General features: G+C 45.7%; 1 protein-coding gene across 1 annotated transcript in view; it reads left to right on the top strand.

Annotated features, from left to right (window-relative positions):
* The window catches only part of Iqca1 (IQ motif containing with AAA domain 1), a 164,603-nt gene that overhangs the window by 81,299 nt on the left and 70,495 nt on the right, over window positions 1-12,809 (top strand). The window contains exon 9 of the mRNA XM_004662272.2: window positions 9,319-9,394. Coding sequence (XP_004662329.2) covers window positions 9,319-9,394 — 76 coding nt within the window. The remainder of the gene's footprint in view (window positions 1-9,318; window positions 9,395-12,809) is intronic.

The following is a 12,809-nucleotide window of genomic DNA, read 5'->3' as shown; positions in this document are numbered from 1 at the left end:
ATGTGTGTGAAGGCCTGAGGCTGTCATCGGCCCTTCCTTAGTCACGCTCCCCCTTTTTCCTTAAGGCGGGCTCGCTGAACCATGAACTCACTGACAGAGCTAGTCTAGCCAACCAGGAAGACCCAAGGGTCCTCCTCTCCCCACCTCCTCCTCGTGGGGTGACAGGTGCTGCACCACGTCCAAAGATCCAAACCCAGGTCCTCAAGCCAGTGGGGCAGTCACTGAGCCCTGTCCCCAGCCCCCATGTCTGTTGTGATTGCTGGCAGAGCCTCTGCCCTGACCACGCAAGCAGCAGCGAGGCGGCTGGAATGGCTTCACTGCGGACGCCACACACAGAGACCACAGCCATTGCAGAGTGTCCTGCTGGTGCCAGCGTCCCCTCGCTCAGGGGCTGCTTGTCACCAGGGCTCCTTTTTCCTGAAAACCAAAGACCCAGTGCAAAGTACTTTCTGCTGCTGAAGTGTTAGAATTCCTTCTACATCCGGAGATTGCTGGTTATTAGGCAGACAGCTTGCAGGTGTTTCTTCTGGCTGACACCTGGTTAGTCTTTCCATCCTCTTCACTGCATTGACACTGTAACTGATTTGGATTCTGAAAAGGCCCAATGTGTCACTTTTTTTTAGCTTTTTTTTTTTTCCTGGTTTATTTATTTTTTTATTCTTTAGAGATAAAGAGAGGGACAGAGAGAGAGAGAGAATGAGAATGGGCACACCAGGTCCTCTAGCCACTGCAAATAAACTCCAGATGCATGTGCCACCATGTGCATCTGCTCACATGGGACCTGGAGAATCGAACCTGGGTCCGTAGCCTTCACAGGCAAGAGTCTTAACCACTAAGCCATCTCTCCACTCCCCAGTGTGTCACTTTTAAAATGAATGTTACTTTTTTTAAAAAAATTTCCTTGTGGGTATATATATTACATTGAGCATATCCCTCACCCCTCCCTTCCATTAATCCTCTTGGCTCCCTAGGCAACTTCTAATTTCATTTAATATATACATAAGTGACTTTATGTGAATATTAAAATCTAGAACCACAAATAGGAGCAAATATATGATATTTGTTTTCTGAGACATTTAATATGATTATCTCCATTACCTCCATTTTCCTGGGAATTACAGAACTCCATTCTTCTTCCTGGCTGAAAAAAAATCAACTGTCCATATTATGTACCACGATTGATTTTTCTCTTTCTTTCTTCTGTTTTATTTTTTGTTTTGTTTTTTGTTTTTCAAGGTACGGTCTCACTCTGGTCCAGGCTGACCTGGAATTAACTAGGTAGTCTCAGGGTAGCCTGGAACTCACGGCGATGCTCCTACCTGTGCCTCCCGAGTGCTGGGGTTAAAGGCGTGCGCCACCACACCTGACTTGCTTTCCTTTTGGACAACTCAGCTATTGTAAATAGTGCTGCAGTGAGCACTGATGTGCAGGTGTCACCAAGACACCTTGACTTGGAGCCCTTCAGGTAAACTCACAATATCCGGGTCATGACGGGAGATTGGCTGCCACTTGTTGAGAGCCCACCATGCAAACTTCCATAGAGGCTGGACTAACTTGGGTTCTGTCCGGCGGTATGTAAGAGTACTAGCCCTTCAGAAGTTTCTTCCTCTATATCTACACAATAAATATTTTCTCATGGTACAGCATTCCTGCTGCCCACTAATGTCAAGGTTCTTAGTCAGAGCTGACAAGAGGGGAAGGTAAGGCAGGTGGCTGTGCCCCTCTGTGAGCTGGGTCTTCAGAGGCACAGGGATGAGCAAGCACACAGCACACGCTCCAGGGCTTTCCCCACAGGGAGGCCCTGCTGTCAAAGCAGGAAATGAAGGCAGTGAAGAATTTGGGGGTGCAGCCTGGCTTGTGAGTGTGAATTTGAAAAGATCATCGGCATTTTTGATGCTTGTGTGAGAAATGGGATTGTTTCTTACCACCATCACAATGATAAGCTGGAGTTTCCCTCTGATTAAAAAACAATGAGGGCTGGAGAGATGGCTTAGCGGTTAAGCGCTTGCCTGTGAAGCCTAAGGACCCGGTTCAAGGCTCGATTCCCCAGGACCCATGTTAGCCAGATGCACAAGGGAGCACACGCATCTGGAATTTGTCTGCAGTGGCTGGAAGCCCTGGCACGCCCATTCTCTCTCTCTCTCTCTCTCTCTGCCTCTTTCTCTGTCTGTCGCTCTCAAATAAATAAATAAATAAATTTAAAAATGAACATAATGTCATGAAAGGAAATACAGAGGGGCTTTGTGTTATTACAACATATTTTAGGGTTCTCATTATAGACCTTGTCAGATCCGTTGCTTCTCCTCTGTGGGAGAGCACAGTCTCGAAGCCCTGGCAGGTATAGAATGGATTGTAGGCACTGAACGTCTACCAATGATGGACATATGTGAGCTAAAAACCAAAGTAACATTCAACTGTGAGCTCAAAAATAGTTAAAATGTGCTGGATTTTTTTCAAGTAAAATTTGCCATCACAATATCATGGTGCTGTCTTGCTTTAAAATATATTTTCTATATATATCTACTTAGAATATTAATAATGCAGGGTCCTATGGTGAGGCCTAAGAGCATTAGTATCAGGGAGCCAGCAATAGAAGGGACAAGGAAAGTTAGCCATGGAGCCCAACTAAAATAACCAATTAATAGTGACTTGTCTGTGAAGTTCTTTATTTGAGATTTTCTCTAACTAAATCCAGTGTATTTCAGATTATTCCTGACTTCTTGGCATAAAAGCAACAAGTTTGACCTAAAGCCATACATAGGCCCCCTTGTTCTAATGTCCCAATATGGTATCTCATGGTCCAAAATTGTATTCAACTCATGGTATTGCAGACACAATACACCCCTTAGATGAAAACACCTTACACACTGTTATTCACAGTCAAGAATCTGACTTAGTGTCACATCAGAGGGGGAAATGGAAAATGGAATGTGAAAGGAAGGGGATGATCCCTCTGTGGAGTGCAGATGTTTACTGTCACCTAAGGAATGGGATGATCCCTCTCTGGATGTACCATCACCTTCCAGTATCTCTTTGTTTCTAGATAACTTTGTGATTACATAGCATAGAATGTTTCTTGCCCCAGTTCCGCCTATGTGACCTGTGTAACCAACCTTGTGACTTCTTGTAATAGCGCCCCCCCCTCTTGTTTAACAGTATGTAATTTTGTGGTTTAACTCCTGGTCATGTTTTTACTATAAACATCATGTGGCTATTTCCAATAAAAGCTGACACTCCCAACAGATAAGGGCTGCATCTTGATCTTGAACTCTGAGATGCAGACCTGGTGTGCCAGCTTTCCTCTTTTCCTTTCTTTCTACTCAATAAAACCTGGCCACAAAATAAGTAAATAAATAAATGAAATACAGTTTCTGGCTGTGATAGTTCTGGGCTGACTTTCACTTTGAGATCTAGAGAAGGGAAAGTACCCCATGGGAAATGCTCAGAGGACTCCAAGACACGGATGCTAAGGGAGGAGCAGGTGAGCTGGGAGCTGCTGAGAGACAAGTTTGACACTTAAACTTACGTGCTAACATACATGCTAAAGTGCACCCCTGAGACTGCCAGGATGATAGCTCAGTGGGTAAAATGGTTGCCAGTGAGTCATGAGGACCTGAGTTCAGATCCCCAGTACCCATGTAATTAATGCTGGGCATATTAGTGCACACTTGTAATCCCAGCGCTGGGGACACCCACCCTCAAGAACACAGAGTCAGCCAAAGGCCATGTAGGAAACTGGCATTTATTGGGTTCCATAATCTGAATGTGTGTGTCCGCTGCCATGTGCTAATTCACATGTGTAAACACCAGCCTTCAGTGGGCTGTGTTAGAAGGTGGAGCCTCTGGAAGTGATGACTTGTCCCTTGTGACCAGCATTAGCACCTCCACAAAAGAGGGTCCGAACAGCCACTTTGTACCTTCCACCAAGTGAGGACAGTGCCTCTTAGAGAGAGAGAGAGAGAGAGAGCCCACCCAAGACACAGAATTTTTTGGTGCCTTGCCCTTTAATTTTAATTCTCCAGAACTGTGAGCAACAAAATCTCCCTGTTTACAAGCCTCTGGGCCTATGACATTTTATTATAGCAGTCAGAACAGGCCAAGACATCAGGAATGAACATTGAAGCCAATGCCTCACTTGCAAGGCAGGAGTAATCATTCACATGGGCATGCATGAGAAAGATGGAGAGATTTTTGTCAACTCTGATTCCTGACTTGATGGAAATGTCTACAGCGTGATAAAAGTGCAGGCTGCCTGCACAGTCAGCATTCAGGGAGGGCTTAGCGTGGACCCACTGGTGACCATTAAACCACACCTTAACTGGGAACCTGGCTGGCTGGAACATGTCACAGGAGACAGCCCAGAAGAAGCACAACACAGGACTCTTTCTAAGCTAGGGCAAAGGGGCTGGGAAGGGTTCACCTAAAAAGACTCTGGACATAAAGATGGTATGGAGTTCTGAAGCTCCAGGAACTTGGCTCTAATGCTGGAAGAGAACTTAGGGCTTTTTCCTTTAATGTTTACATTTTCAATGTCATTTGTTCAATTAAAGAGTGTTTCTCAGCTAGCAAGAGCATCCAGAGGGTGGGATGGAGTGCATGCAGGAGAGCTAGACTGTGCTATTTGGTTTCCATGGCCAATATCTTCACAAAGCAGGTCCTGTGTGACATTTGAACAGTTCTACATGGATTGCGTGGCAAGCACAAGCTTGCTGAGGTCAACAGGAATAAGTTGAGATGATGGCATGCTAGGCAGAGTGAGTGATCTCAGGGCTCAGATTCATAGCCAGCTCCTCTGTCCATCTCTTTTAAAGATGTCCATAGGCAGTGGGACCCAGACACTCAACTCCCACTCACCTGGCCTTTTCTTTCCCAGCATGATGCAATGATTTGTGGGCTTGAATCTCTCCTGCCTATAGAACTCCTGGGACAGAGTGACTGACCTGTGGGCTTGAAACCCTCCTTCCTGCCATGGAACTCCTGGGGCAGGGCTTAACTCTGTGAAAGCATACCCTTGTCAGTGGCTGAACTGGAAATGGTGGAGTAATAGTCAAAAGTTTCCATTAGAAAAGGCAGCACCAGTGTGCTTACATGACCCTGTCAAAGTTATATAGGACTTTAGGGTTAAGATGACAGATTCAGGGAAAAGTACAATAATTATCCAAATGGGCAATGTATGAAAGACTTAAGAAATCAACCAAAGAAGGAGATTTACCCAACATATTTTGAGACTATTAAAGAAAGAAATGTACTTAAAAAGGACAACAGAAACTTACAACTACACTTTACCCTTCAGTGAAAAAAGTGTCTCATGTAACTGCCAATTATGTCATTACTGAATGGAAAACTGCAGCCTGTTAAGTCATGGGAATGTCTAGAGTTTCTATTTAAAATCATCAGGATTTGATGTTTCCCAAGCTTGCCTCACAATGTTTTTCCCTGGCAAACATAATATGTATTACAGAAATGCAGTTGAACAGACAGACTTCTAGTTTTGCTCTTATATATACATCTTGAGCACCTGTGTTGCACAAGGCACTATGCTAGTTCTGCAGGGAAAGAAAGACCCCCTGAAGGTGGTGTCCTAACCATGAGACATTTCAGCTGAGAGTCATGAAGACAAGGACACAAATGACCCTTAATGTGGACAGAGGAACAGTTGCTTAGAGGAAGGGAATTCTGATCTGAAAGAATGTACCATCTTGCCTCCCCTGCAGTTTCCCCATCCCCGTTCCAGCCAGAATAACACCCCAGTGCCCAGCCCAGCTGCTGCCTGCCCATAGGCCAAGTCCAAGGTCTGTGAGGAGCACCGCTTACGGCCTTCCCAGGCTCTTCCTCTCTCCATCTCCCACCTTCTCTCTTTATCTCTTTGTGAATCTCTGTATGTATTTCTTTCCCTTCCCTCTCTATCACTCTCCCCTCTCCCCATATGATAATCTGCCTTATTGAACTTCTTTCATTGTTCAAACAGAATTCCACTTTTCAGTTTAGAATTCTCACATACATTTCTCTCTTCTGGAAGCACTTTGTTAAACCACATGCCCACGTCCCCTGTAAACTTCCTCCTCCTCTTCCTCTTCTACCCTTCTACCATCCATTATTCTATGGTTATTGGTAGTATAGTAATTGGCTTTAATTTATTTTGATGTTATTGTCATCTCCGTTTTTGTTTTGTGTTGTTGCTGTTACAGTATTTTGTTTTTCTCCTCTCTGAGTAGTACCTAAGTGTATGCTACTCACCAAACAGACCCCCATGTAATACCCGAAGAGATTCCCATCCCAACAGATGCTCATATTGAAACACAGAAACATGAAAAAAACCAAGGCACAAAGTCTCCTCCAAAAGTTCACAAATCCTCAGTAACTAAATCCAAAGACACTGAAATGGTGGAAACACAAAAGAAAGAATTAAAAACTCTAACTGTAAAAATGATCAGTGGCTTAAAAGAGGATGTGAACAAAGAGATGAATGAGCTAAGGAAGACATTTCAGTGCCTGGATTAAAAGACAGCAACATGGATTAGACATGCAATGAGAAAACCCATATTTTGCAGGAAAAGGAAATAAAGTTTAACATAAATGTTGGAAATTAAAACCTCAACAAATCAAATTTTAATGTGGAATGGAAAGCATCATCAACAGACCAGACAGAAGAAAGAGTATTAGGGATAGAAAATGGTGTAATGGCCATACTACATTCCAACATTGATAAATAAAACAATGGCTGTGGTGGTTTGAATGTCAATGTATGTCTCCCATAGACTCAGGGCTTTTTTTTTAATTAAATACTTGGGTCTCTGCCACCTGGCTGGAGGAGGTGTCACTGGGGGTGGATCCTAGGATCCAGCCCAAAGGTGTGGAGAGAAGTTTTGAGCTCTGGGGGTCCTGCTTGCTGAAGTTCCCTGCTTCTGCCTTTTGGTGTTTGCTGTCTGTTTGATTTCTTCTCTCTGCTTTGATGTATGAAAGCAGCTTCTTTAGCAACTGAGGGATCAATAAGGTTGAGATCAACTCCTTCCTCCCATAAACTGTGTCTAGTTTGGATGTTCATCCCACCAACATGGGACTGATAAAACAGATTTTTGGTACCAGAGATTTGGGGTATAGCTGCACAGTGAATCTGACCATGTGGATTTAGGTCTGTTGGAACTTTTGTTCTAGAGAAATAGGCATGCACTTGGTACTTGAAACAGAAGATGCCTTACAGAGCAGCAAACCAAATTTCATGGCCGTTCTGGTGAGAAATTGAGAATGCTAGGTGCAGAGGGAATTGTGTCAACTTATGACCTTTCAAAGGGGAAAGAAAGACAGCAGAGAACCTTGTTAGAACCAGGCTATTGGCATAAAGGCTGGCTACGCCCTGCTGCCCATGCCCAGAGAGTTTAATTAAGGTTAAATTTGAAAGCAATGGACTGACATGCTTGGCAGGAGATACAGAACTGAAAGATACATCATTTAAAGTTGGAAAATTCAATGAAGTTTAAAACTACTGGCACAGAAACAGGTTTAGGTTACTGAAGCTGCTATTGTCAAGCAGATTCCGTCATTTAAGACAGCTCATCCATTTTGCACCGAAACAATGGGAGGATGCCCGAGGTGATTCCACCCAGGCAAGACTGAGTGGTAGAAATGCCAACTCTTCTGAAAAGAAGAGAGCTGCTCCTCGAGGTCACAGACTTTTTTTCTTCCTGGAGTCACACTGTGCCATGTTGCTGTGTCATCACATCCATGCTATTGACTTTAGAAGCATGAAAAATGCATGGAAGTGGGTCATGAAGTGCACACAGTTCTAGGAGCTGCTGCTGAAATACAACATGAGAAGCAGGGCAACGTCCCTGATAGAGAGGCCAATGAGGCCATTGTTAAGATGGACCGTGGTTTGCAGTGGACACCCAAAGGTGTTTTGGATTGTGCAAAGGCTACGCTGTTGGCTCAGGATGGGAGTTTTAAGCCCAGCTAGAGGTATGGAAAGTGGAAATCCAGAGACTATTGTCACAAACTGAAGCAATGTGTGATCCTGTGCCAGCATTGTGGATAATACTGTCTGCAACCCTGCAGATGGAAGAAGAAAGACAAGATCAACCAGGATAGAATGGAAAGAGCAACTTCATGGAAGCACTATGGCAGAAAGTGAGAACTAAGAAAGAACCAGCCATGGCCACCTCAGTGAGCAAAGCTGCGAAATGAGTAAGCAAGAACAAAGGGAACAATGTTTGACCCAGCCAGGGAAACAACCTGCAACATTACAGGAAAGAGCAAGCTTTTCACAATCATAACCCTAAATGAAAACCCTTAATTCTCTAATTAAAAGACACAGGCTAGCTGACTGGATTATAAACAGTTATTGTTGTCAAAAAAAAACACACTATACTGACAAAGACACACAGGCTGATCATGGAACAACAGTAGAAGATGGAGACACTTAGAAGTCACTACTAATACCTGACAAAGGAGACTACAAGCAAAATTTGTCAAAAATATAAAGAAGGTTGTTTTTTAATACAGGGAACATTAAGAAGATTCCATTATTATGAACATATATGCAGTGAACATGAAATTTCAAGAAATAAGCACTACTGGACTTAAAAAGGCACTCTGGTCAACAGATAGAGATGCCTCATTTAGTGTTGAGCACTCAACTCCCCTTATTCTTAGCACAGGCAAAGGCTGAGAGGCAAGTGGGGACAGGTCTGAGAGCCATGGCAGGGAGAGTTACCGCCAGCCTGCTGCAGGGCAAGGATTTGCTCTATGGGAACAGAGCCTTTGGGTGCTCCAAGACAGATGTGTCATCAGTGAAGCCGTGGGGTCACATCTGGGTGGAACAAAGCTGGATCAAGGGCTTGCACAGAGGGCTGGCATGGGAAGGATGAGCAGACAATAGAAAGAAAGGGAAGCAGAACAAGTGCGGCTCGATGCCCCTGTGGTTATGGGAGTGAGGAAGGGAGGGAGGTAGGAGGTCTGAGACACAACACCGGAAGTATTTGAGCACGGTGACAGGACAGCACATCCCAGAGCCCAACACAGGAGCCCAGAGAGGACGGCCTGCCCATTTCCCAGTGTCATGGAGACTCACAGCATCCCAGTGAAGAGATACTCTGTCATGGACCCTCCTGCTCTGCGTACAGAGTGCATGGAGTGTTCTGGAGGATCCTCACAGACACAGTGAAGACCAGGAAGTGTTCCCTTTGCCCTTTTATATGGTATCAACAACCACCATGGCTGGGGTCCCTGCACTAGTCCAGGCAGGGGCTCGCAACACCAGCAAGGAAGCTGTGTCTTAAGCTGCACCTGTGATTAACAACAATGTTGTTCTGTTCCAAACAGGAAGAAGACGAGGAATGGAAAATGTCACCAAGTGTTTTCCTTCGTCTAATGGAGGAAGGAAATAACTTATACAAAGGTCAGTCTCGGAAAAGTACTTGGTAGCCAATGTGTCACTCTGTCCTCTGAGTAGGACACCTAAGTCCCAGATCCAGTGTGTGGGGAGGTCTTGAGTGCTCATTCCTGGGCAGTGACAAGGTGCAATCCTAGCCAGTATATGTGTGCAGGTTCATGTGTACACAAGAGCACATGCATGTGCATGTGGAGGCCCGAGGACAACTTCAGCTGTCATTCCTAAGGCACTGTCCACTTTTTTTTAAAGGCAGGATCTTTACTAGCCTGGAACTCACCAGTTAGCTAGACAGGCTGGCCAGTGAGGCCCATGGACCCACTTGTGTCCACTTCCCAGAGCCTGGATGACAAATGCATGCAACCATGCCTACCTTTTCAATGTGAGTGCTGGAGACCCAACTGCACTGTCTCCCCGCCACCCCTCTCCAGATCTTTCTGCTAGCTAGCAGGCACACACTTAGTGAAAGAGCAAGGAGCATACGACAAGAACGCGCCCCAAACTTCCTCTTAGCTTTCACACCTCCGAGGTTTTGGCTAACTCTTCTCTTGCTTAGTGGCATAAAGAAAGGCATCGCTCAGATTGTTTATGTGAGGAAATCAATACCATATGCCCAGAAAAATCTTAATCCTGTTAGACTAAGGCATGTCTCATTCTGACACAATTCTTTTGTCCATTACTCAACATCATTAGCATAGCTATAGCTGGGCCAGATCTGTGAGGGTATGAACTTGTCTTTCAGATATCTCTATTATATTGTACTAGAGCTGTTCTCCAACTCTTTAGTTCCACTCAAACCTTGGGATAAATCCCAACACTAGATGATCTGCCAATATGACCTCGGTCCCTAGTCTTATGGTGTAGATTCCTGAAAAAATGCAATAAAGGCATGAAGGAGAAGTTTCCAAACACCAGTCCATCACAAACCTCCTCCTCAATTCCAATCTTACCTGGAGGGCACACGTCCTATTATTGACTTCATGCACAAGGAAGCTTTTAGAGTGATTGAAGGTATTCACCCCAAGAACTAGAGTCCATTTTGAGCAACAATTTCACCAAGTTGTAGGTAAGATATGCTAATTGTATCAGGTACAATGTCTGTGTGCTACCAGAAAGTCTCCTTACAGATCACCAGTGGTAGACGGGAAGCCCAGAGGCAACCATGACATTGGCAGGGCTTGACGCCTGCTTCCACTGGGCCGAAAAGAGGTCAAAGGGACCAGCTAGCATGTAATAGGTACCTAAGACATTCAAGTGTGGGTGTTTTCAGACCCACCTCATTCAGACTTCAGGAGCCAAGAAAAAAAACACATACTGCTCTCCCCCGTCAGGAGGGACTGAAGGAAACCTGCCACCTTCTACAACCCATCCAATCTTTCACACAGTGGTATGCAACAGTCGCTACCATATACATCCATCACTTCCACATTCACTCCACAAACAGTGAGTCTCCAACACATAAGAGGCTGTCAGCATGCTTGGACTGTCCTGGCTGCAGTAGTAGATGATGGCCAAGCAGTCATGTAAGTGAGGAGGTGGCAGGGACGCGCAGTGAGTCTGGCTAGAGATGGCAGTGATCCACTCCACAAGCTCCCGGCCTGGCAGAGGTTCCAGCCATGCTCATGTGTGTGTCCAGACACTGTGCTGGACCACCTTGACCTTGGCCTTCACCTTTGGCACTGTACTGTATGGGCAGTGTTCCCCTCCAGCCTCAGAATGGCTTCCCCACCTTCTGAGAAGCAAGCAACTTCCTATTCCTGTGGAATAGCTATTCCTGTGCGAGCCTGCCCACCCTCAGAGAGTTGTTCTGGGCCCAGCCTAGCCTCAGCTGACTGCCCCTCTCATCATGCTTCCTCATGTCTCCACTATGGTAGAACCAGCCTCCAAGAGCTCCTGGGTGGGAGTAACCAAAGACCTGACAGGAGCCATGCACAATCCCCCTCAGGGTTTGGAAGACCTGGCTCCCTTCCTCTTGGATGCAACTATCAGAGAAAATGAGGCTGAAGGAAGAGAGGCAGAGGAAAGCAAAGCCTCCCATGAAATACTAGGACCACTGGGCATGGTGGCGCACGCCTTTAACCCCAGAACTGGGGAGGCAGAGGTAGGAGGATCACTGTGAGTTTGAGGCCGCCCTGAGACTACATAGTGAGTTCCAGGTCAGCCAGGGTTATATAGTGAGACCCTACCTTGAAAAACCAAAAAGTAAAAATAAAAAAATAAATAGAAAGGAAGAAAGAAGAAAAGAAATGCTTGGACCTCAGGAGCATGTGTCTAAAAAGTCACGAGGAACTGAGGAACACACTGTGCAGACCTGTGGAAGCGCTCCCCAGGCTAGGACCTTCTCAACCCTGCTGGGCACCGCTTTCTCTTCCCCCCCACCCTCTGGCATGCCTTCCTATGCTCACACTGTTTGTCCCACCAGGCTCTGTGCCAGGGAGGTCTCCTGGGGGCACCATGACATGACAATCCCCTCCCCACCTGTGCCCACCCTGCCCCACTGAGCTCACCACCCTCCAGCTCAGGTACCAGGCCATGGTCCCTGCGGCTTCCACATTGGTGGTGTCTGATCTCCAGGGTCCAGAGCCTTCCATTAGCTGCCTTGTTATGAGAGCAGACAGTGACCAGGAGGAAGACAGTTTTTAATTATCTTTTTACTACTCCCTTTATTACAAACCATACATATGCATTATTTTAACAAAAAGCAACTTTGAGTTTTTGGAAAGTCAAGTATTCCCCTGGAAAGCCAAATTTTGCAGCTTAATAACCCCCCCCCCCCCAGAAAGCCGTGGAACTCTTTGGCAGTATACTTCCCCGTGAAGCTGAGAAACAGTGTCCCTCGAAGGGCTTCTCAAGTGTCACTCCCCTGGTTGGCCGTCCTGGCATTGGCTGTGTTATTCTCCAGGTTTTCGGTAACTTAAAGAAACTGAATCTCTTCATCTTAGAATTCTTTTCACTAGAAATCAAAGGTTTGCCTTTTCAAATAAGACATTAGCATTTTAATCACTAAGATTAACCCCCTCCACCCCTCTCCATCACACCACCCTCCCCCGTGTGAAAGGGCCCTGGCCTGCTTCTCTCATTCTTGGGATGAAAAGCTCCTTCTGGCTCCAGGAGAGCGAGGGGCACTTGTTGCCCTCTAAGGGTCGTGAACAGCTTCCTGCATTTACAAATGCCCATGAAATTCCTAGAGGGATTGAAAAGTGCCCTGTGCAAAAGTGTCATGAGAAAGCAAAGTTTCGAGGGAAATTTCAGCCCATTTAAAACCATCGAAAGTGGGCCGAGCGAGCAGTGCTTTATTCTACGCTCTGGCTGCGCCTCCAGCATGAGAATGTACTGCTGCAGGAGTTTCCACAGACATAACCACGCGTGGTTTCCGTCTGCTGAGTCTTCTGCACTCCACCTACTACCGAATGCCTTGTTTCCA

Source organism: Jaculus jaculus, chromosome 4 (assembly GCF_020740685.1).
Source record: "Jaculus jaculus isolate mJacJac1 chromosome 4, mJacJac1.mat.Y.cur, whole genome shotgun sequence".
NCBI lineage: Eukaryota > Metazoa > Chordata > Mammalia > Rodentia > Dipodidae > Jaculus > Jaculus jaculus.
Note: the sequence above shows the minus strand (reverse complement) of the source record. Positions and strands in the feature narration are given on the sequence as shown.